The sequence below is a fragment of the Anser cygnoides genome, chromosome 1 (genome assembly GCF_040182565.1).
Source record: "Anser cygnoides isolate HZ-2024a breed goose chromosome 1, Taihu_goose_T2T_genome, whole genome shotgun sequence".
Taxonomy (NCBI): Eukaryota; Metazoa; Chordata; class Aves; order Anseriformes; family Anatidae; genus Anser; species Anser cygnoides.
Window position 1 is genome coordinate 142,261,028 of NC_089873.1, and position 24,156 is coordinate 142,285,183.

At 41.3% G+C, this 24,156-nt stretch overlaps 1 protein-coding gene across 7 annotated transcripts in view; it reads right to left on the reverse strand.

Moving 5' to 3' along the window:
• The window catches only part of REV1 (REV1 DNA directed polymerase), a 57,217-nt gene extending 36,634 nt beyond the window's left edge, over positions 1 to 20,583 (reverse strand). Inside the window, exons 1-5 of one of the 7 annotated variants that reach the window (XM_066984023.1) lie at positions 20,409 to 20,583; positions 8,448 to 8,556; positions 6,837 to 6,903; positions 5,911 to 6,043; positions 4,716 to 4,884 (exon numbers count right to left, since the gene is read on the reverse strand). In XM_066984023.1, coding sequence (XP_066840124.1) covers positions 4,716 to 4,884; positions 5,911 to 6,043; positions 6,837 to 6,893 — 359 coding nt within the window. In that variant the 5' untranslated portion in view covers positions 6,894 to 6,903; positions 8,448 to 8,556; positions 20,409 to 20,583. Of the gene's footprint in view, positions 1 to 53; positions 316 to 537; positions 642 to 2,652; positions 2,759 to 4,715; positions 4,885 to 5,910; positions 6,044 to 6,836; positions 6,904 to 8,447; positions 8,557 to 20,408 lie in introns of those variants that run through there. The other 6 variants (XM_066984029.1, XM_066984028.1, XM_066984030.1 and 3 more) reach the window with 6 other exon arrangements.
• Positions 20,584 to 24,156: the final 3,573 nt, after the last annotated feature.

The window sequence follows — 24,156 nt, forward strand, 5'->3', positions numbered from 1 at the left end:
GTTTCACCATTAAAGAGGAACTCCCACTTTTTCCATTCCAAAAGGATAATTACCCCTTCTTGTGAGAAAATCCACTGAAGAAATCTAGAGAGAAAAAAAATCCAAATAGATGTTCCATAATTATCTACTCCACAATCATTCCAGTTCTGTACTACATGGTCCACTGTATCTCCCTCTTCTTTTCTTTCTCCCACTGAAACTGCAACTACACTTCAATAACTGTTGAATTCCTTAGTGAAATCGTGGACACTGAAGTGGAATCCTCTCAAAAACACACCACTGCGTGATTTCATCTCTCCATCCCAATGCCTGTTGCTGGTAGAAAAGATAACATTCTTAGCCTATATTCCACCTCTTATTCGTGTACTACTTGTCATACTGAACGCTGTCACAGATACAGAAGCTTTTTGCAACAGAGGAACCTCTTTCACATCAAAGCAGCTTAATATTAGCGTTCAGTTTTGAAGTTACACTTGGATTTAATTTTTTTGAAGAGAATTTAGCTCGGTGACAAACTCCTTTGCTGTTCTTCAGCACCTGAACACTTGCTCTTGGAGATGTGCTTTTTAACAAGCTCCAGTCTGTAATACAGTCAAGGGAGTTGAACAGTGGAACAGAAGCCCTTCAGAGGAGCTGTCTTGCTGCAATTAGAGAAGAATGCAATGGGAGATTGCATTACCCAATTAGATAAATTAAAACTGGCTAGCATACACATAGGTACATTGTAAGGTTTCTATGGAAATGGGATAGTAAAAACAACCCTTAAATATATCACTTAAATATTGTTTGATACATGAATATATTGCATTTATAAAGGAATATGATTTACATTATATATTGCCAGAGTTGAAAATAACATGGTAGAGTTCCAAAGCTTCCTTGTATAGAAAATGGTGATGCAGCCAATCAGCTGTTAAAATGCATGGTTATAATGTTTCCTGTATCACTCTGTGAACTTGCATAACCACCCAGGTAATTATCTCAAGATCATTTCATTAATTTCAAGGTCATTTAAAAAAAGCATTTACAGATTTTGCTCATGCTAAGATTTTAGCTACTGGAGTAGCTGCACTACCAGATCAATACACAGTTAGCTGTTTTGTTTTCTTTTTTCCCCCCAAGCTGTATTAAGAGGCAGCAGTGGGAATCTCATTGTTGAAGCACTGTTCAACATCCTTCCCCTTTTCACGCTCCCTAGATCACAGAATTTAGAATGACTAAACAACTAGGTTGGAAAAGACCTCTAGAGGTCTCTAGTCCAAAGCCTGCCTAAAGCAAGGCTAACTTTGTTCAGGTTGCTCAGGGCTGACTCCATCCAAATACTGAATATCCCCAAGGGCAGAGATTCTACAGCCTCTTCAGGCAGCTGTTCTACTGCTTACTCTCCTTCGCTGTGAGAAATCTTTTCCTTATATTCAAATTTTTCTTTGCTGCAATTTGCACCTATTGCTTCTTTTCTTGCTGTGCACCTTGAAGAGAAATCTGGCTCCATGCTCTCCTTAACCTGCACATGGGTAATGAAAGACAGCAATTAGATCCCCCCTTCGAAGTGCTCTCTCCAAGCTGAACAAAACCAGCTTCCTTGGCCTCTCTTCATACATCACATGCTTCAGGCCCCTATTCATCCTGGTGGTTCTTCACTGCACTCGCTCTTGTAAATGAGGAGCCCAAAATTAGGCACAGAACTCCAGATGTAGCTTCAGAAGTGTCAGACAGATTGGCCATCACCAATGGCCATGTTGTTAACAAAGCCACTAAACTGCAACAGCTCTGGTATGGACCCTTGAGAAACGTCACCTGTAAACAGATGTTAGTTCAACTGAACTGCTGACCATACTGAGCTAAACAGTCAAGAAACAGTTTTTCACCCATCTAGCAGCCCACTATCCAATCTTCATCTCCTCAGTCTGGCTAAAAGAATGCAACAGAAGACTGTGCCAAAAGCCCTACTGAAGTTAAAGCAAATGTTATCTACTGCTCTCCTATTGTCCAGTTACCTCACCACAGAGGACAACCAGACCGTCAGGCATGGTGTGCCACCCCAGACATAGCTTCGAGGAAGGCACATTCCTTTATCTTCAGTGACTGTGGTGAAGCTGATCACAGTGCAGTTCCCTGGCTTCTTTTTCTTTCCTTTTAGGAGATGGCAAGTCATTTGCCTTTTTCCAATCTTCTGTGATTTCATCTGATTGTCATGAATGTTCGAAGATGACAGAGAGGTACAGCACTGACATGAGCTGGCTTCTTCAGCTCCCTTGGATGCATCCTGTCTGGTCCTACAGAGTTGTTTATGTCAGGATTGCTCAAGGGAACCACAACTTTTGCTTTGTATGCCTTTAGTAGCACATCTTTTCTCCAAACTCTGCCACTAGGCACACAGGCCTTCAAGGCATGAAAGTAGACTGTGCCAGTAAAGCCTGAAGAAAACACGGTATCGAGCACCTCAGCTTTTTCCATATTCTTTGTCACAAGGTTCCCCCACCATTCAAGAGCAGGCCAGCAACATCTTTGGCCTTCCACTTGCTTCTGATACAGCCATTTGCACTTAACAACAGGTTTATAAATGTCTGACTTGGACCATAGATCAGAATGTTCACAGTTCAGAATACGCAAAGCTTTTAATGCAGAAATAAACTTCAACACATGCCTTACCATTCTTGTATAAGTAACTCTGAAAAATCCTATCTTACACAGTTCACATGGCAAACTCCAAATTACTGACATTTTTGGTGTTTTACCAAAATCTCTTTGGTGGCCCCTAAACAAAAAATTAAAATAACAGCTATTGTGATAAGTGCTGTGGTAAGTTCATTAATCTTTGGAAAGCAGTCAGATGCTATAGCGATAAGCACCAACAGAAGACGAGAATTAATTATTCATTACATTTTTCAGCAAAGATTTCAAGTCACATGCAGTAAATAAGGAATAGGGTTACAAAGGAAAGAAGCAGAAAACAAGACAATGAATTAGCAGTTTGCAACCTGAATTCAATCTTTTCTGTGTAGAGAATGTGGCAAGTACCGTAGTGAAACAAGACGACATGTGATCATATAATTAAGAACAAAATCATAAGTGTGTGTACACAAAGAAATAAAGCTGGACGGACAAACAATCTTTCATTTTGCAACCTTGGTTGGCAGGACTAAAGATCTAACAACACTGTTTTATTGGCAATACATGACAGTAACATTTTAGGGTTGATTTTAACCAAACTCAAAAATAAAGTCCATCAGACTGCACTGTCATGAAGTGCATAAGAATATTGAGCAAATTTCAAACCTCTAGATCCACTGCACAGATTTTCACCAACTGAACTACTGAGGATAACATCACTTGGTATTCCATGTGGCAAGGTACTACACAGTGAAGGAGTATTTAACTAATGAGCGTTCTCCAATATTGTTGAGAGAACAGGAAAAACGGGGTGTTCTTGTGAAATTAGCTTTTACTCCAGATTCTGACATGAGCCCTGTTCTACTGAGACAGTCAGCTCCCTGCTTCCTTGTGCCTAATTGAAGGAATCTGCCTCAGTTCTTCTGACTTCTCTTACAGTACAACCTTCTAGAAACAGGAGATGCAGAAACTGAACACAAGACACCGTAAGAAAAGTTTTAGGAGATTTCATAGATTAAGTTTTAGCAGGTCTCTACTGAAAGTAAACTGATTTTTCCAACTTGGTTAAAATCACTAGGAACTTTAATGGGCAATGAAAATATCCACAACTTTCAAACCACAACACATCTCCTGCCAATTTTCCAAGTACTGAAGTTCATGGGTAAGACACCAAAGCTTTAAAAACAACAACAAATAACTAACATCTTTTCCAAACCAAAGAACCTGTCATTTCTGACCTAAATTAAAGCAAACAAACAGAAAACAGCAATCACATTTAAGAAGTTGCACGACATGAAACATTTGAATCCAAAATCAAAAAGTTATATGGAACTGAGAACAGCATTTTACAAGTATGCACACAGAAACAGTTCTTTGCCTGTTTCTGCTGGGCATCTAGGAGAGACTAGTTAAGAATAGTATGACACTGACAAAATGATTTCCAGAATGTGTTCCTGCCTGCCATATTTCCCATGGGCTCCTCAGATGGAAGAAGACAGATGCAAGCCAGATTAACTGCTCTGAGCCTTGCTATCATCTTTTTCAAGGGCCTGAGGACAACTTTAGTTGATCCTATATATTTCAGCGAGTAGAAGAACCAATAGACTTAAGTTATTTGGAAATCAAACCATGGGTTTCATTTTGTTTTTACAAACTCGTATAACATGATGAATCCTTGGGTGAATTAATTTCAGTTTTATGAAAATGCTTTTAAATTGACTTTCTTTATTTACAGGTAATAAGAAACTCAGGCAAAGCACAAGGCAAGAGGTTAATTAAAAAACATCATCTGACATTTATAAAAACTTATTGAGATGAGGGCTGGCCAATTGACTGGATATTAAAATGGAATTAACAGGCTAATGTTCGGTTTTGTGCTATGCCTGAGATTCTCTGAACGTTCTTAGCAAAGTTACCTAAGGAACAATCACAAAGAAGCAAATCTTCAATATGACAGTGGTATTTTTACTCAGCTGTTGCAAGGATAGATTTATTTTAAACTAAACCATAATCCCAAAATGAAACCTTTTATAAAGCTATTTTTCTACATTTTTTTTCTCCACAAAGGAAGAAATCTCTAAAAGCAGTAGATCAAAACTCACCTTTCCATGATCCACTCTGGGCGAACTACTTTTTCTCCTTTCAGTTCTTTTATTTTGGCATTTGGAAGATTGGTGGCAATGATGTGCGTTGTTTTTGATCTGGAATAATATACATGGTATTGGCCTCCATGCAACATCATTAGCCGTCTTAATTCATCAGCTGAGGGATCTATAAAATTTTAAAACAGAAATATTCCTGCTTTGTGTCAGCAAATACATTAAGAAAAACAGTGGTTGAGAAACAATGTCATGATCAGAACGAGTGCAAAGCATTGTTCTTCCCCTGAAAACCTTGCAAGTTTTCAAAGACCAAATCAGAAACGCATTTAAGAAACGTAGAAAAACATTTCTGAAAAGAGTGATTCAAAACACAAACATTCTGATTGTTACAGAGGATCTTTCCACAATATGTATAAAGGATGGGGGGGGAAAATACTCAAGTGGATTTAATGCTAAACTAAAAAAAAAAACCACTTTACTGCAACATAACACAAAATCCAGTATTAGATTAACTCACTTGCATTTTAATCGGTTTGAGAGAGCAGTTTACATGCAGAACAGAAAATTAATATCAAAAGGGTTTAGCAACAGCAAAGAACTCCTACTGTACAATTTCTGACTTAAAGCAGGTAACACTTCCTTACCAGACTATTCTTGAATTACTGCAAGGAAGATAGACTACCTTATAAACTAACATCTATTCTTATTCCCTCTAACATTACTGATCACCCCAGTAATTATTCACATTAGGAATGTTTTTCATCATGGAAAAAAGAATTCTTACTTTGCAAGAAGTAGAAAAAAAAAAAGCTTTTGGAGAACCTTTGCAGTGGTGCCACATTGGCAACAAAAGGTTTGGGTCAGCACAAACAATGTTCTGAATAGTGAATTGGACACAAATCAAGAAAGTTCTGGTGAAGGGTGGAAAAATTTACTCCTATTTCTAACAGTGACCATTCATGTAAACTATTTAGTAAAGTATTAGATATATTCAGAAACTAAATGTGACTTTATATTGAAAATCTAAATAATGAAATACAAAAGGAACATAATACACAAAATTTAAGATATATGGGAATTGTTACATATTTACTTAGATACAAACACACGTGTTTTATAGTCCTTTACTACACTTTGGACATTGAACAGACACTGGAACAAAACAGAACAGATCCTTAAAAAATAAAAGCTTCACCTGTAAAGCCATTGACATAGATGGCGACTCCACTAAAGATACTTGATGAATTTCCATCCTTCTGGTGCTCTATGGCTGAATCTGACCGGAATTGATCCTCCAATTTCTTAACCTTTGCCGACATGTATCCTCCCTAGTTTTTAAGTTGAACAGACAAACAAAACAAAACCCATGATGCTAGTGCTGTTTTCTTGTGTTTACAGACTGAAACTAGTCAATTATGAGAAAACTGGAAGTATGCAGCATTCCTTCAAATCTATTTTTGTTGACTTATAAAAGACACATGCTTTTTTCCCTAAACAAAAAATAGCAAGTCCTCTACACTAAAATTTATCTGCAAGGTACGGTATCTTGTTACCAACACGACAGGATTTATTTCATACTCCTTTTTTCTTATTCTATAAGGAAGATATTCCATCTATATAAAAACCCTTAAAGAAGAAAAAGAAAAAAGAAGAAAAGAGAGATCAGAGAGTAATGCAAGTTTGGATGCTAAGCCAGAGTTCTCATTGCCCAAAGAAACAATGCAGAGAATACTCAAACTCCACATATTTTCTGTTCTTAAATATAGATAAGACAGTAGAAGCATAAGTAAATCAGGTGCCTCAGTTACTGTATGTCCAACTATAAAGAAAGTGGTGATAACTTCTAAAAATAATTTTAAAATTACTTAGTTTTAAATGGTGGTTAAAGCTATTCAAAAAGTCTGCACATATTAATAACGCAATTTAGTGGATGATTACGAATTAAGACTTCAACACCAGATTAAATTCAAAATTTTTTTAAAAAAATTGTGTTTTTCAAGTGAAGCAAAAGGTTTCAATTTATAGCATACCTTTAGCATATTTAACAAAATTGCAAACCCTTATTACCCATTTTGCCATTTACCTCTTCAAAGAAAAAAAGCCAGTTGGTTTTAAACATACCCATATTCCCCAGCCATCGCCATCAGCAGCCCGTTTCCTCCATCCACCCCGCCTCATACTGAAGCTTCTGCACAGAAAGAAAAACACACGATCAATTAGATGTTTAGTAATATCAGTGACATTTCAGTCATGCATTACAGGCCATCTACAGAACATCACAAAGATTACATTTTTCAGTGTGTATGCATTGAAATATATGAGTTGTATTTAACATAGAAACTAAAAATTGCATTGAATTCCAGTTTTTCAATTTTGTAGTAATTCACATAAAAAAGTCATCACAAAGATCAGTTGCCATTGTGATTTATTAAATTCTTCCTGTTCATCATACCTCTCCTATAAGAGGTTCTTATATAAAATTGCTACCGTTCCTGCAAAATATTGCCGAAATCACGAACAATCTTTTCTTTCCTTTTTGATACTATTTACATGGGGGGATGCAGGCAAACACCTCCTGGCATGAGAGACTGGATTAATTTTAACAATGGGTTCAGAGCTAATCATAAGAGGTCCAAGCATTTGTTGTTCCACAAAACAATAAAGTTACATAAAAGAAAGAAGAAAAAGAGAAAAAAAAAAGCAAAGGTCATGTTTTCCTTGAGGAAAAGCCAGTCATTTAAGTTATCTAGTATGATCTATAGCTAGGTTTCTTTAAATAAACAAACCTAACCAGGCAAATTACAGTTTTCCTTTATGTAATACACTTATCCCTGGACCATGAGCTGAACACAGCAGCATCCCCAGATGAGCTATTAGTGAGCTGAAACAGAACTGGTGGAGAGAAAAAGAAATGTTTTGGACTGTGGCCAACTGCTCACTGTACCCAAGTGATCCACATTAACTATTGCTGTTGTAACACTGATTTTAAAATATTGATTAATGGTGTAGTCTGATCATGAGGTCACTGCCTGCTACACTACATCTCTCACTTTCTATTCTAATCAGTCCCCTAAATAAAAACACTGCTTTGTCTTTTAGGGCTGTAAGCTCTTAAGAGCGGGATGACAGGAATAGGACCTTGTATACCCTGAAACTAACAGGAAGAAAATTTAAGCCAGTCACCTTTATTTTATTAGATATATCTTGATATCCATAAAAATACACAAAACTACAGTTCATACAAAAAAGGAAGTCAACTGGTCTTTTCCTTCCTCTTGTGCTGTTAAGAGGATACCTATTCTCTGGTCTATCCATAGAATCATCCAGTAGCGGAGCACAGAAGCTTCACCCAGTCTCCAGCCTAACAGAAAGTACGCACAACTATAGTTGGAGATAATTACCCATTTTGGTCATTTACCTATCCAGGAAGCAACTTCTACTACAGTGTCCTGGAGACCACCTCATTTATCACATTAGAATTTTGTTTCCTCTGAATAACTTGGCTAAAACTTGAATTCCAGCTTTCATCTCTGAAGTCCCTTTTGTTTTAGGGCTACCAAGTAGGCGGACTCTGAAATCCAGCTAACCCACCCTGGACTGCAGGCAAGTTTCACTGCAGAATAAGAGAGAGCTGCAGGAAGGTTTTCATAAATACGATCATTTTCATGGAATAACGTCAATATGCCAAATCAGGCAACCATTGAATTACAGAGTTAAAGCACGTGTAAGTACCTTGAAAAGACACGCTTCAGTAGTATGTTTCAGGATCTCCACAAACACAGGAAGATCATGATGCACCTGGTTCTATTCTTCTCATATTTCTTGTAATCTGTTACATAACCTACACAAATATAGAATTATCATGATTAATCATTTGTCAAGGAGATTAGCTTTATACCAACAACCAAAACAAAGCCACCCCTCCCCAGTATGTTGTATTTTCTCTCTAGGTACCTGTGTTTCTCACCCATGGACCAATTTCCAATATGTTAAGCTTTCTGAAATTAATTTTGGGGGGGGGGGGGGGGGGGGGGGGGGGGGGTTTGGTGTTGGATTTTATCTAACAGATACCACAGAACCCTTAAGGAGAAGGGAGGAAAAATGAGAGGAGATGAGTTGGATGACCACATGAAATAGAAAATTGACTACTTTTTTCTCCAGTAGAAGAAGGTACAAATTGGAAATGGTTGGATGATTTCCTTCATATGGAAAATTTGTATTTTTCCCATAAACTCAAGTAAACTGTAATTCAAATATATCACTTCTGGCTGAGAAGTTCTTACAGAAAACAAAGGTGTAGGTTCAAGAAAGGAAAATGTTTATTCATGAAAATGTCACATACTGATTTTAGGTATCATAGTTATTGTAAGAATCACCAGGATTTTAAGCATTGATTACTCTTGCTCCTTACCAATAAAGGATGAAAAAGCCTGTCAAACAGAAAATCTTTTGTGTGTGTGTGTACATACATATATAAACATACACACATTTATCTTACTCTGGTGAAAAAGAGAGCCCTCAATGCAGTATAAGACCCACATATGTCACCAGCAGTCTAAGGTGTTCTTCATTCCAATCACAAGGTTCTTGAGAACATCAGTTATTCTGACCCGTATACAGACCTTTTGCTTATTCAAAGAAGTCTTTTCAGTATCAGTAAGACAGAAACAAAAACATCTGATGCCTGTTAAACCAATGAACTGCCTTTCATGAGAGTAAACTTTTCTGAAACCTTTAAACATTTAATTGTTATTTAGGCTACTGGGAGGCGAGGAAGACCTCTAGTCTAAAAGCCGTTAGATCAGGCCACCACAACCTGTGGGGCCAATCAAAATCATAATCATGGGTATGTACCTAGTTTAATTAAAACTACAGATCAGAAAACATGACTCCTTCAGGTTAGCGTGTTAAAAGCATGACATATCAATTGCTCAGAAGTTCTCTTCCTAGAGCCTGCAAAATTAGAGAAGCTAGGCTATAATGCCTTACTTCCAACATCTGATAATGATTTACAATTTCCTTGGCAGATGTGATTTTTGACTCAGCCTGTTCACTTCAATTCTAAACACACAAGTTAGAAACATGGTATTTCAATGATTACTAAATGCCTTTGGCTTACTTCCTGAGAGTTATAGATTATTTACTTAGTGCTGATATGAAAACCTGGGAGATTAATTTCTCCCTTTGTAGTTCCAGGAACTGTTTCTGGACTAAGGAGGATCTTCGCTGCTCCCTCTTCACAAGGAGCCACATGGAGAAAAGAGGCAACAGGTACAAGCTGTGTCAGAATTGGTTTTGTCTTGATGTAAGAAAGAAATTTTTTTACAGTGAGAAGGATCAATCACTGGAACAACCTCCCCAGTGATGTGGTAGGGTCCCCATCACTGGAGGTTTTTGAGATGTGACTGTACAGGTGCTAGATAACCTCACCTAGGCTCCCTTTTCCCATGGACCTGATGATCTTCCAAGGTCCCTTCCGGCCTGGGCTGTTCTATGATCCTGCTAAGTCCTTGTGCTTACATGGCAGATTTTTCCTTGAAAATTAACAATCTCTAGAGCTGCTTATCTGAAACCTAAGGAACTAATGAACATGAGAGACATCTTGCACAGGATGTATTTAAATCAGAGAAAAAATTAGGCAAGATTTGAGGCATACTCGCTGGTTCACGAAATAAGAACTGTAAAGTAGATACAAAGCCCTCTCTATAGGAATCAAGATGAAGGGGTGAGCAGGAGAAATGCTTTGTAAAGAACTCGAAGTGGTGGGGGGGAGAAGCAAAAAAGGGACAAACATTGAAATTTGCCTGCTTGTGATCAAACAAGAATTCATCTTTTCTCTGTTCATAGTAACTTGTTTCAGAGCAGTCTTCACAAATTCAAGAGCATAAACGCATAGTGACTCAGGTAAAGTGAACCACCACGATTACTCATTTGCAGGGCACCTCCAGAGCCCAGAGCAAGAACAAATGATAAAATGACCCTTTACCCAGAAAAGCAGACAAAAAAATGAAATGCTTACATTCTGGACTTGTGAACACAAATATTCAGTAAACTAAAAAAAATCCCAACAAACTCTGAAACTGCACAAAAAGTCTGTAGTGACAGAAACAGTATCCCTAGGAACAGAATCCAAATTTTCATTGCAAAAGAAACAACCTTTCAAGAAAAAAAGTCATATTAAATCTCCTGTCATCGAAATTAACACAATTTGGCCCTGCATCTTTGAAGGCCACACACAAACTGTAAAATCTTACTGTTCTGCAAAACAGAGTTCTTTAATTTCAAATTTCTATTGGGACATCTTTTTCAAAACTGAAGCTAGAAGAGGAACTAAGGGTTTTGATGCTTTGTATGTGACTGGCAGCTCAGAAATAGTCAAGACAGCACACTAGGAAAAGATATACAACATCCCACTGCACACTAATTCATGGCCTCACATCATACTTCCCAATTCACAACCACTTAATCTTATTATTAAAGGCTGCTTGTTAATCAAACTGTACAGATCATGGAATGGAATGAACTGCTATCCCTACATTTTATGAATTCTATAAACACGTGCATGCATATAGGAGAGTTGCATGGCAACTGTGAGATTTCAGACTGCACAACAAGTGATGTAGATGTGAATGCTGATGTTAGTATTTGTGTACCTGATTCAAGGAAGATATTTCTTTTAAAATACTTGAAGATCAGGATGGTGTTGTATAGGGTAGGTGGCTTTCCATTAACTGGGATAGTTGGGATTAGAGAGATAACAGACAAATCCAGACCGAAACCATAGGTATTACTGGCACAATGCTTGGGAGCACAGAAGAGTTCTCAGTGGCTCTCTGAGAAGTGAGTATGGATCCTCACAAGCCTTCTGATTCCAGGTCAGTAGCAGTCCTGCCCAAACTTCAGTTGTCTGTGCCATGCTCTGCAGTATTCCCTTTTCCATGATGCAGAGACATTTCTGCTGCCTCTTCAGACTGTCAGATTTTATATTTTGTACTACAGGAAAGCAGATGAACTATTTCCAAAGTCAACTAGACACTGCACCATGACTCAACAAATAACCCTGCCAAACCCGTGTCTAAATACACAGTACAAGTAACTTCTAATCCAAATAATCCAATCACAGGTAACAGAAAGTTGTGTGGAAGTGCAGAACACAGAAACAGACATTTTGCTTTTCTGACCAGAATAAACACCTTATCGACGTCCTCTAGTACAAAAGGACCTGATTTAATTAGCGTGTTCAAATACCACAAACATTATTCTCAAAGGTGCAGCTCTAACACTAACAGAAGTACGGCTATCTCAGGCCACCACTAATGAATATCAGAACCTTTTGCTTGAACCCTAGATTGAATCCATCCCTACTCAGCAGGGCTTAGAAGTTGTTTCCATCAAATGGGTACTTTGTGGCCTGTTTGAGTTTCATGCATCTACATTCCAGCTCCCACATCAAACTCACCACCCTGCTTGGCACTAGGCTGCAAGCTCTTTGAGGAAAGAACTGTCTTACGTGTTTACACATTTCTCAGCACAAGAGTCCTATTCTTGGCTGAGTCTTCTGGAAAAGAGCTGCTGCTACAGGGTCTAAAACTATTTTTTACTATGTACTAAAAATGTCAGAATCCAGTAAAGGAACTTAAAAAAGATAGTTTAAGAGGTTTTTTTTTTTTAAGCTCCTTTATTTTTAAACCCCTGTGATTTTAGGCACTCGAGTTAACAATACTGTTCCATATTAAAATAAACAAATCTGGATGTTGCAAAGCAACTGAATTTTATTCTAGGCGGGAAATAAACTCTCAGGGTGAAGTTTCACAAGAGGGTTGAGTCAACTTGATGGCCGCCTGCCACCAAAAGGAACAGGGCTGCCCCTCAACCTCTGCTGGCCCAGCAGAGACCAGCTGGCCTCCTTTACGTCCAGCCTCTCCACTCCAGCTCCACACTCCCACGACCCCTATGCCTGGCACTTTGGGCCAAATCAGAGGAAAATCCACACAGCCGTAAGGGGTAATTTCTACCAGGTCAGCAAGATGAGCCGAGTCACAACAGGGTCACACACACAGCCAAGGCAGACGGGTGGGACTGTTCCCTGCAGTGCCAGTGACAGCTTATGAATCTCTCAGCCATTTCTGGAAACCAGCTTTTAGGTCATGGTTATAAACAACCAACTGTGGTGTGAATAGGGACGTGGATTTGCAATAAGCTAATTGCTCCTCACTACCAGCTCTGCTTATATTCTTCCCCCTAGTAAACAACTGGGGTAGACTACCTTACTTTTTTCCATCGAATTAGAAAGAGTTTTTAAAGAATGTTAGAGTTGCACAACAGAGAAGTCCTAAGTCTGTTCTCCATCCTAACTCACACGTGCCTGTACTACAGTCACTTCTAACTATAAGCACCAGTATTACAGGGTCAACCAGCAAGTTCTGGTTTGCAATCCAATGTCTGATGATATTGTAAAGCAACACAAATCAAATTGGCTGAAAGACATAAAAAAAAAAATTTGTCCCCAAAACCACCTGACAATACTCCCTTCTCCTGTAAGTAAACCTAAGACTGTGAGGTAGACAACAATCGTGAAAATCTTGAGCAAATTAAGCACTGGACATAGAACTGGTAGCGAGTATGAGAAATCTAGAAATGGTATTTTTTAAAAAGGTGAGCATCCATGGCATGTGCTAAAGAGGCAAAATACCATACAACCCCCGTAACACATGGAATAAACAATCCTTCAGAATCAACTCCTATGTGTAGATGACTATTCTAAGGCTGTGTTCCAACCATGCTTTTATTTGAGTTTGACAGCAAAGAAACAACACTCTCACCTTCAGTGCTAGCACTCTCTCAGAAGATGACACAGGAACTCTTTGCTAAGTAAATTATTCCAGTTTCCAAACTCTTTCTGGAACTCAAAATGATCTTTATTTCAAATCAGTTTACTTTAACATCAAGGACTAAATACTTTACCTACAAGCAGCGACTAAGAAAGATGCAGTTATTTTGTCGACTAATCATCACATCACCCTGAAGCGGTTGTTCAGCAATCAACCAATTTATACAAGAGCTGTACAGGACAACATTTAGGTCTTTCCCAACCAATTTGGAGCCTGGGACAGACGACTTTAACTGTCACAACTTAAGGAACCATGAGCACAGGGTACAGAGAACAGCAGAGGACTTGCTGTCCTAAAACAAGGTGGTGCATCATTCTGCAGTCTGCACTACCTTTGAGCAATTTGTTTTCAACAAGACACTCTTTTTGCTTTTATACATGGCATTTGAGATGGTTAGTTCTTTGAAAAATAGCAAGCCAGATTCAATTTGAGACCAACTGTCAATGTTTCATTCCCCTCTAGGAATAACATTCAGTAGCAGCTACAGTCCATTTAGAGCTTGTCAAAAGCAGTGGTTTAACTTGGTTGAATTTTTTCTTCTGCTCACAGAAGACTCTGGCTTGAGTTTCCACATTTCTGCATTGTTTGGTAATATTTTCCCCACACTTCAGAGTTCCTCAGTGATGAGTGGCTCCTCCCCATAAATTTTCATGGACAGATTTAACCATGTAGCTCAATTCACTTTTTAGTTCAAACATGACCTCTTTGATACAACTGTTCATACTGCCACAATATGCTGGCAAATTTCAGCAGACCTCAGCAACTGGCTTCATTATTTCTGTTACTCATCTTCCTTTGGGACTTCAATCCCTAGAGGATGTAGCACACTCCTAATCTTTATGCCAGCTTCTAAGTGCCTAGATTCCAGAAAAAAATCAGTAAGTCAAATTGGGATAAGAAACAGCTTGCAGAATTAGGATTCTCTCTAGCAACATACTGAACAGACTGTAAATCAAACTAAAAGGAAATTCTCTTTCTCTCTTGGACTTAAGTGAGTATCTGCAAGGACAAGTGAGATGAATACGTGAGTTGGGTATTCTTCAAGTCCATATATATTTAGCTGGCTATAGTATTTGAGAACAGGAACTGTGTTACTTTTTCTTTGAAGAGGAAGGGTGGGCTGTTTGCTTTTTTTTTTTTTTAACCTAATAAATTGATAGAACTTGCTTAGAAGTGAAAACCTGGGTTTGTGCACACCTCAGTCTGATCACAATCCAGTCCTACAATTCTTGTCTTAAACACAGAGCATATACTGAAGCATAGGTAAAGCCCTGGTAGGTACAATAAATAAACAAAGATCCCACTTCCCAGATAGCGAGTAGACTTGCTGCTACTGAGTGACTTAAGACTTCCTAAGCACAATTAAAGAAAGCGACTGGAGCGCTAAAGAAAACAATGCAGAAAAGGTGGGTAAGAGGAGGTACAGCCATTCTTGAATAAAAACAATGAAGAATTTTCAAGAGGTGACCAAAACAAGGGACCTATGAACACTCTGAATTTGTTAACATTGAATTCACAGAAGCTGACGGTAAAAACCTCTGACATATACCATCTTCAGGTCTCTCAGATTCCCTAGACATCGGGTCAGCAGACTGGTGAAATCTTGTCAGAAGAGATGACATTTTTGATTAATGTCATGTATTTGTTTCGATACACATGTATGTGTTTCTGTGCATGCACAGGTGTGCGTGTACATACACACATTCAACTTGCCTTTGCTGCTGACCATCTCATTACCCAGTACCCGGATTAACTACTTTGGAATGGCATAGACACAGATCTGCCCTCGGACCAACATTTTAACTAACGTAAAGAGAAGGCTCCAATTCTTCTCCACAAGTTATTTTTCAGTGGAAGCGCCCAGGGCAGTTGTGCTTTATGCTGAACTCAATGTTATCAGCGTACACTGAGCAGATGCCGAGCAGACCAAGCTCTTCGGGGAAAAAGAGAGAGAGATAAGACATCCACTTTGCAAATCTCAAGTGGGACCTGATGTCAGATACTAAGGAGGACCATCTCTCCACACATGTATGGGTGGCACTAACCTTGTACAGTAGCAAACCTGGAGGAAATGAAGCAACTTTGTTAGCAAAAATAGTGCTCACTACAGAGTCAACATTTAAATAGGTTGATATTTTGTTTGCAGCACTTTCTGAATGGTGTTTCTTAAATGCAACTGTCATTGCATAGTCCCATTCCCATTTTTTTTTCTGGATTTGCCTTTGAAACTCTCAAAGCAGCAAATTCTATTTTGAAGTAAAATCTTCACAAGATATGCCTTCCATGGCCTTGAAGTTTTATGTACCTATATCTTTCCTTAATCTATTGATATTACTCTTATCATCCACTCAGACCAACACAACTAGCAGGAAATCAGATGAAACTGGAGAGATCAAAACAAAATGGAAATATTTTTTAATCTATTGCCTAGTTTACTTGTTTCTTTAGTATTACCTTGGAATCCATTATTTGCAACTTCTAGAAACAGTTCAGTGTTGGGCAAACTTCTGATCTGATCCTATATATTCTCAAGTTTCCTCTTAGATTCAGCTGAAAGTGATACTGAGGGTTCAGGCACAGTGTTTCTACATTTTATTGGAAACAGTTGTACGTTCTTACAAGAAAACAAAAATGCTGTATTTCTTCAGGATCCCTAAACAAAACTGGCATCAGAATTGTGTTCTTGGCCCTATGTGGTTTCAAGTTGGTATTGTAAGTACCTCTGACATAGAAACAACAGCATTATACTGCTACTTAGTAGAGACAGATCAATACAAAAAGGCCACAGAGCAAGAACTGCCTTCCTCAGGCAAACAGGAGGCTTGTAGATCTTACTAGGTTAAAAATGAACATAGAAATAAGCGGAATCATTACGGAGGGGCAACACTTATCACTTCAAATTTCTGATCAATCAGAGATTAGAGCGAAAACTCATTACACCCTTTCCCCAGTACCATTTTATCATAGGATTAACAGTTTACCAAATAATGTGATTTCAGCATGGAAATCCAGGAAATAGCGACTAACAAGCCCCTTTTTCAAGTTTCCCAATGCTCCAATATTTCCTAAAAACAACTGGTGGACTCAAACCAGAACACTATCCTTCCACTAAACATCATTATTTCATTTCTTTAGCTCAACTGGGAGTTACATTTAAAAAAAACACTCAAAACGGTAAAATGCATTTACCCTACTTGGTAAATTACAGTAATCTTCCACCTTACATGCCACAGGGTCATCGTGGGCTTTCCTACCTGTAAGAATTATCAACACTGTCATGACTTCCTTAAACACCAGCAGCTCCTAGGTCTCCAGAAGAGCCTGAGATGCTTACTCATGGTGTCCTGGACTAAGAGCTGACGGGAACCACCTCAGGAGGAGGAACTCGCCAACAAGGTGGACAGAACTGCAGTTCACTTTGGAGATGCACCGACAGCTAGAAGCTGACCCCAAAGGTGCAGTAATGGCCCCAAGGCCCCTGCCAAAACACATTGCATAACCCACCCTGCCAGAAGACTGACAGTCTTTAAGCCAGCACTGAAAAGCCTTGCAGCAGATCTCAACCCTACTCTGCGCAGCGTCAGCACTGCTTTCAAGTTTTGGCATTCGAACCAATCCACCTGCACTTACCTGCAAGGAACCTGAGCAGTGTCTTATCCTGAACTGAATTACGTATTTTTTCAGGATTATTTTTTTTTCCATAAATCAAGAAGCTGAAAAGGTCTTTGTGATTCAAGCAAACCAAATAAGGAAATTATCAGTTGTTACCTCCTTACGTTGGGATTTGGTTAAAGTATTTACAGATAGCTGGGAACAGGATGCAAAACTAACACGAAAGAGTTAACCACAACATGGCTAAACTTTATTTATGCCAGCAAATTTCGAACCCCCAGCTTCAGCACTATTAAACAGGAAGAATACCAATTGGGAGACCTTAAGCTTTGAGATAGGAAATGAACTAGGAAAAAGAAAGCACACCATCTACTCTTCCTAAAAGTTAACACTGAAATTCAGGAGGCATGGTCTGCTTAGACAGTTGCAGCAAAAAATATAGAAGATACAGCGATCATTTCTGTGGGTATACCAAATTAAAAGTATCTCTCAGATGAATTTAACTGTCACAGATTCCTTAACTACAGTAGCAGCAGCCCTTCAGCTAGCTCTGAAAAGACAAGCAACAGGAATGGAAGTTATCATCACTGCCCAGAATTTAAAGCTGTTCTACGTACTCACCTCTCTTCCGCTAAGGAGCGAGAAAGAAGAGTTTCCTAATTCTCATTCCTATCTTATGAGCACCAGCTACTCCGCATGCAATACAGAAGCAGAGGGACCACAGACATGAGAAGCCCTCCTCCCTAAAACCAGCTGTGTCTCCAATTAAAATGCTGTCTGGTTTCCACAACAGAGCAGAAAGCTGCTCTCAGGGAGAAGAAGCTCTACACAAATTTGACTCTTAAAAAAAAGAGACATTTCCACAATCATACTGCATGAACCGTGTCTGAGAATTCCTTGCCTGTTCCTCATGCTCTTTTGCACCCAGTTAGATTTGCTCTCTTTCCTTTCAACATTCTTTATAACTACCTGGACGTTCCCGTTTCTATTTGCTTCCACTTTTTCCTCCTTTTGCTATACTTTGTAAACACATGGCACTGTCACCAAACTTATCTACACTGTATTCTTGGGGGAGGGTTTCAGCATTTGGGTATTTAGCTCCCTTGCTACATCTGTACCAGACAAACGCACTCTTAAGAGCCGACAGAGATCTCAGAGATAATATACTCCTTTAATTAAAGCAGAAAGATGTTCAATAAAAAAATCATTCTTCATAACGTAAACAATAGCTTACAGATTAAATGGGGGAAAGCACATGGCAGGGTCAGGTAAGCTATTCTCTTCCTACTTGTCCTGAACAACTAATTCATTAAAAAGTCTGTAATCACATTTTTCCTATGTACTCAAAACCAGGTTTTGTATTAAGAGTCTCTTCTTTTTTTTTTTTTTTTAAAATCTCCCTAGTAGCTGAAATGGATGGTAGCAAGATTGAAAATTTGCCATGAAGCTTCCTTAAGACAGACATCCAGGTCAAGGGATGAGAAAAGATCGAGCAAACTCAGCACCCACTTACGAGACGCTGGCTGCACCACACCAGGCTATGGCTAAGTAAGAGGATGAACACCATCCAGAAAGACAGACTGGCGATACACTTCGAAGGCCAATTCCTGAATAACGCACTGAAGACATTTACTGTGCACAAAAATACACACATGGAGTTTACTACATTGGCCTGAAATATGGTGTGGGTTTTTTTTTCCCGTATACTACTACAGTTTTACTTTAAAAATAATCTATCTCCAAGTAGTTAAACAGCAATAAGTCACAAGGCAGGTGTCTGCACTGAGCCTCTACTAACTGTCCTAGCAGTGACCTCCAGTCTGACAGCTTGGGATTATTTACCAACAGGGACTTGGTGCACCGTCCAGTGGAAGAATTGGGCTGAGTGAAAGACAAATATGGTGGGGATGGGCAGCGACTACACACTTGAGACAAGATGGCAAAGAAAGAATTTGTCAGACATCTGGATTTCTGCGTTAAATATCTTAATAAAACTGGGCTGCTTCACAAACGTATTTTGGCTGTAACCTTTTCATTAGGTGTTGTTGTTGCTCCGATAAGACTGTTTTAAACTGTTGCCTAATTGCTATTAGATGTAAGAGGTTATAGTTAAAATTCAGCTCATGTAATTGCAATCTGCTGGGTTTGCTTCTTTGCATTGCACTATCAAATTTGAGATTGGACCTAGACTTTAAATCAAGATCCGTAATAAACATCAACTCTTCTTTTCAGGGAGAAAAATCTCTAATTAACACAAATGGAGCATTTGCAGGCCTTGCCTTTCCGAAGGCTGACATTAACCGTAAAGCACGGGGGATAATGGAACATTGCAGCACGCACCACAGCTTTCCTACCTCCCCAAAAAAAAAATAATAAATAATCGCGTGCTCGCGCTATCACCCTCCCCTCCGTTCTCAAGGTTTACATGCCATCCCCGCGCACCTCCCATCAGGGGCCTTTTGCTGGGTCAGGCCGGCGCTGGCTACGTAGCAAAACACAGCAGCAGCAGCAGGCGGGGAAGGAGGGGGGGGGGGGGGGGGGAAGAGGCGAGCCCTCCGTGCCCCTTCCTCCCCCCTCACCCACCAGCCACCCTCGCTCAGCACAGGCGACTCGCAGCCAACGCGGGGCGCAAAATCCGCAGCCGGCTGCGGGGGGAGGAGAGGGCGGCGGGGCTGCGACAGGGCTCGGGCTTTTCCCCCCCCCCAAACCACACACCTTATCCCCGCGTCCCCTCCCCTATTTCCCCGCAGTGACCCCTCGCTGCCGACCCCCCCAACACCCCCCCCCCCACGGGTACCCATGCAGGTGCCGGCGGGGGAGGGGCACCTGCGGCCCCCCAAACCTCACCCTCCCCCCTCAAGCCCTAACACCCCCCCTCAGCCCTCCCCCACCCCCTCCCCTCCCTCTCCCCTCCCCCCCCACGCCCGCCTCCCCGCCGAAGGCCCCCGCCGGCGGTTACATAACACCGCCCCCCCCCACCCCCCTTCCTCCTCCTCCTCCTCCTCAGGCCCAGGCCGCAGGGAGGGGCCGAGGCAGGGCAGGGGCCCCGCAGCTCCCCCCCCAATTTCCCCCCCCCCCCCCCCCCACGGCTCTTTTCCTCTTAGGCCAACCGCCATGGGGGCCTCGCCATGACGGGGGGGGGGGGAGAGGGAAGGAAGCAAGGAGCCCGCAGCACCGCACCGCCGCTCACCTTCCGCCGCCTCCCAGCCGCGCGTTGCCGGCCGGGGCTTCACATGGCGGCTCCCCCCGGTAACGGCCGCCAGCCTTCCTCCTCCTCCTCCTCCTCCTCCTCCTCCTCCTCCTCCTCTTCCCCCCGCCCTTCCTGCGAGCGCGTCACGGGAGAGCCTCGCGCCACCAACGGCCGCCCGCCGGGCACGTGACGCGGGGCGGGGCGGGACGGGCGCGCGCGGCTCCCGCTCCCCTCCCCTCCCCCCCTCCCCTCCCCGCCCGCCCGCCCGCTGCGGGATGGCCGCGGGGCGGCGGCGCCCCCTGGCGGGGCGCTGAGGGGAGCCCCGTGAGGGGAAGCGAGACGTGCCCGTAGGAAGGCAGGCCTCGTTAGTCCTGCTGCTAACGGGAAACTCGGGCCGTGGTTGAGTTCGCTTTATACAGAGAAAATGGCCCCAGTCCCACAAATCCACACTGATAGAACCCCACTCGTGCTGGCCAAAACCCCAGTTTGCCCATCAGTCCTCCCACACAGGTTCAGTTTCAGTAATAAGATACATGCCTCTCTGTAAGAGAAGCCCTTATCCATAACCTTCTTTCCTCCACTTGTATTGTCAGAGCACAGAAACGGTTGTCCCATGCTTTAGAAAAAAGTTTCCAAGTGTTTCCCTGCCCTGCGCTGTGTGAGGGAGCCAAGAGCGTTAGGACTGGCCAGGCTTTTCCCCACACCCAATTCATACTTGTCAAAGTATCCAGGCAGGATAAGGAACAGTCAAGTTCGTGAAGTTCATGTCTACTGAAGTCTGGTGACCCTCAGCTATTTTAGCCAGGGCGTGGTTTCTTCATTTCACTTAGAAAAATGTTCAAGGGAAACCTCCTAGCACCTTCATGAGAAAAAAACAAAACCAAAACCATTTGTTTTTTACTCAAGTTCATGAAGTTCATGTCTACTGAAGTCTGGTGACCCTCAGCTATTTTAGCCAGGGCGTGGTTTCTTCATTTCACACAGAAAATGTTCAAGGGAAACCTCCTAGCACCTTCATGAGAAAAAATAAATAAATCGGTTTTTACTCAGAATTTTAATGAAACCCATATTCAAAAGGTGGGTGTTCCCTGCCAGGTAGAAGTGCTAACCAGAGTTTAGACCAGCCTTAAACTCTCAAATTCCGGAGACGTTGTGGCTGTCAGCTTTCTCTCTAATTTAGATCAGAAATTGCATTATTTACCTGAAACAACATGTTTGCAAGACACTGTTCAGAAAAAGGTACATTATCTAAAGCATATCCACTTCACTGGGCCAACATTTTCCACCTTTGCTGAGAAATGCCTCTACCAAGCTTAGTCCTTGCCAGTCTGGAGCAAACCAACTGTTACCCGTGCTGCGTGAGTGGATGTGTGCGTTTTTGTTTCCTTCCAGAGCAATTTCTCTAGGGGGCAGTTGTGGAGCAGAAAGGCAGAAAGACAAGTGGAGCGGGGATTAATTTAGGTTGGCAAGAACAGCTTTAAAATGGTTAGTCAACGATTATATTTTATTTTTTAAATAGAAGCTGGCATATAAGCAAATTATAAGAGGAACCAACAATTATTTAGGGAGGCATGTGGGGACGACTGTTTTGTTTCGTGAAGTAAAGCTAGGTTAAGAGGTAACAGTGAAAAAGGGTGAAGTAACCATACAATACTTTCAGCAAAGATTACATATAACTAGCTAAAATAAGTAAAAGGGAAAGGAATTACTGTTAAAGAGAGGATGAAAGTATAAAAATTTAGGTAAAGGGGCAAATATTAACAGGAATTATTTACTTCTGTGTCTTGTAAAGCCTTCATTTTGCACTTCATCTGCACTGGCAGGCTTCTAAGCTGACATAGACAAATCTTAGGTTATAGTAGGCAGATCAGGAACCGGGGCATATGCTTACTCATTGTGTAAATATTTACAGGGTAAAGCCCAGCTTAAAGCATGTTGACTTCAGAAAAATAATTCTTGCTATCTTCACCAAGTTTGGAATCAAATCTGGGGCTGGGGAGAGAGAGGCAACATATGTACAGGCCTCAGTTCAATGGGACTGTGGTCTTGGAGCATCTCAGTGGGGTCAGTGTGACTGGTAAGCAGCTTGTCCATATAAATCCTACTGTCTGAGTCAAATTCTGCTCCCACCAACAAAAAACAAATAATTTCAATCAATCCAGCACGAGGGAATTTCAGGTGAAGTATGAGAGGCTTCGTGTCATGCTTCTTGCAGCCTGATAAGGGAGACACGACCTAGCAGTGGCTGCAGATGCTGTGAGCTTTGAAGGTTGTTGTCATAAATACAGGATAACTCTGGGCCTCCTTGTGCCAGGAAGGGCATGTAGAGCCACCAGCTGAAGGTCTGTCCTCACGTTGATACTTCTGTGTGTTCCTTTGATTGGTCTTGGGCCATCATAATACACGTAAATACGAGGGCCAACAGGGACTCAATCCACTGCTATGCCACAGGCGGAGGAATAGGAATAACTTAACATTGGCCATGTTTTTTGTGTTTTTCACAATTCCTGTTGTGCTGGTCTGTAGTTAGCTATGTTCCAGAGGAAAAGGACTGGCAATTACTTGGCCCTGCTAGAGCCACGGTGATCATCCGGTAACAGAAGGCTCACCATCCTCATACCAGCTCCAGAAGCTAAGTAAGGTGAAGTCGACTGACTACCAGTTACTGCTCTCTACTTTTCCATAAGTCACTGTCCTGCAGCTTCTGCAGCTCTTACTCCGTGCCAGCAGCCCCTGGAAGACCGACAACCCACTGGGAACAGCTGCAAGGCGGCAGACAGCACCCCGTTTCCTTGTCATGCACTATGTGGTAGACCCACGGGGCGGTCTGGGTTGGAAGGGTCCTACGTCTGCCTCACTTGGACACCGTCTAACAGGGAGGTGAGGGCACGACGAAGGCACCCTCCCCACCCAGCTTTGCCCTCGCAACCCGCTGCTGACACCCCGTGGAGCCGGGCCGGGGCTGCAGGCAGCTGCTGCGCTGCCTCTGGTGGTGATCCGCAGGGTCGCCTTAGGCTGCACCGGTGGAAACACCCCCCCGGCCCCCGAGGAGAAGCTGAGGACGTGCGCATCGGCGGTTTCCTGCGTCTAGGTAATTATGAATGACGGAGGCTCACTTCACAGCTCCTGCAATGCTGTAGTAACACAGCCTTGCTGTAGCGATGCCTTAAATATTGACTTGTAAAAAGCTGCAGGATTATTGCAGTAGTTTCCTGACCAAGCACTATTGTTTCATGGTAACCGGTGAAAAATGCTGTTGTAAAAATCTAATCTGCAGCATTTAGTTCTAGCATTAATGTGTTACATAAGGCCTATCGCTACGTACACATACATCTTAGCCATGATGCCAATTTTCTCTAGCCCCTAAAACACAATGCAGTCAGATATTTTTAGAAGGAATATGTTTTATTATAACCACAATTAATCAGTTCTGCTAGGCAGAGCTACTCTTGCTCTTTCAAGAGTGAAAGAAGCTAGGAAAGATTTCTAGCCAGGGATGGAAATCCCTGTCTTTCTTGCATGGTTTTTAAATAACACAGGAAGAAAAAAAAAGAAAAAAAAAAGGAAAAAAAAAAAAAGAAAAAGAAACCTCTGCAGGATAATCTACACTAGCAAACAATCTGTTTTTGTTGTTCTTTTTTTTTTTTTTTTTTTTTTTTTTTTTTCTGAGCATGTTACTAAGAGCAGTTGTGAAAGGCTAAAGCAGCACAAGATGAAAACTCACAGAGAGACCAGCAGTCTGCATTGA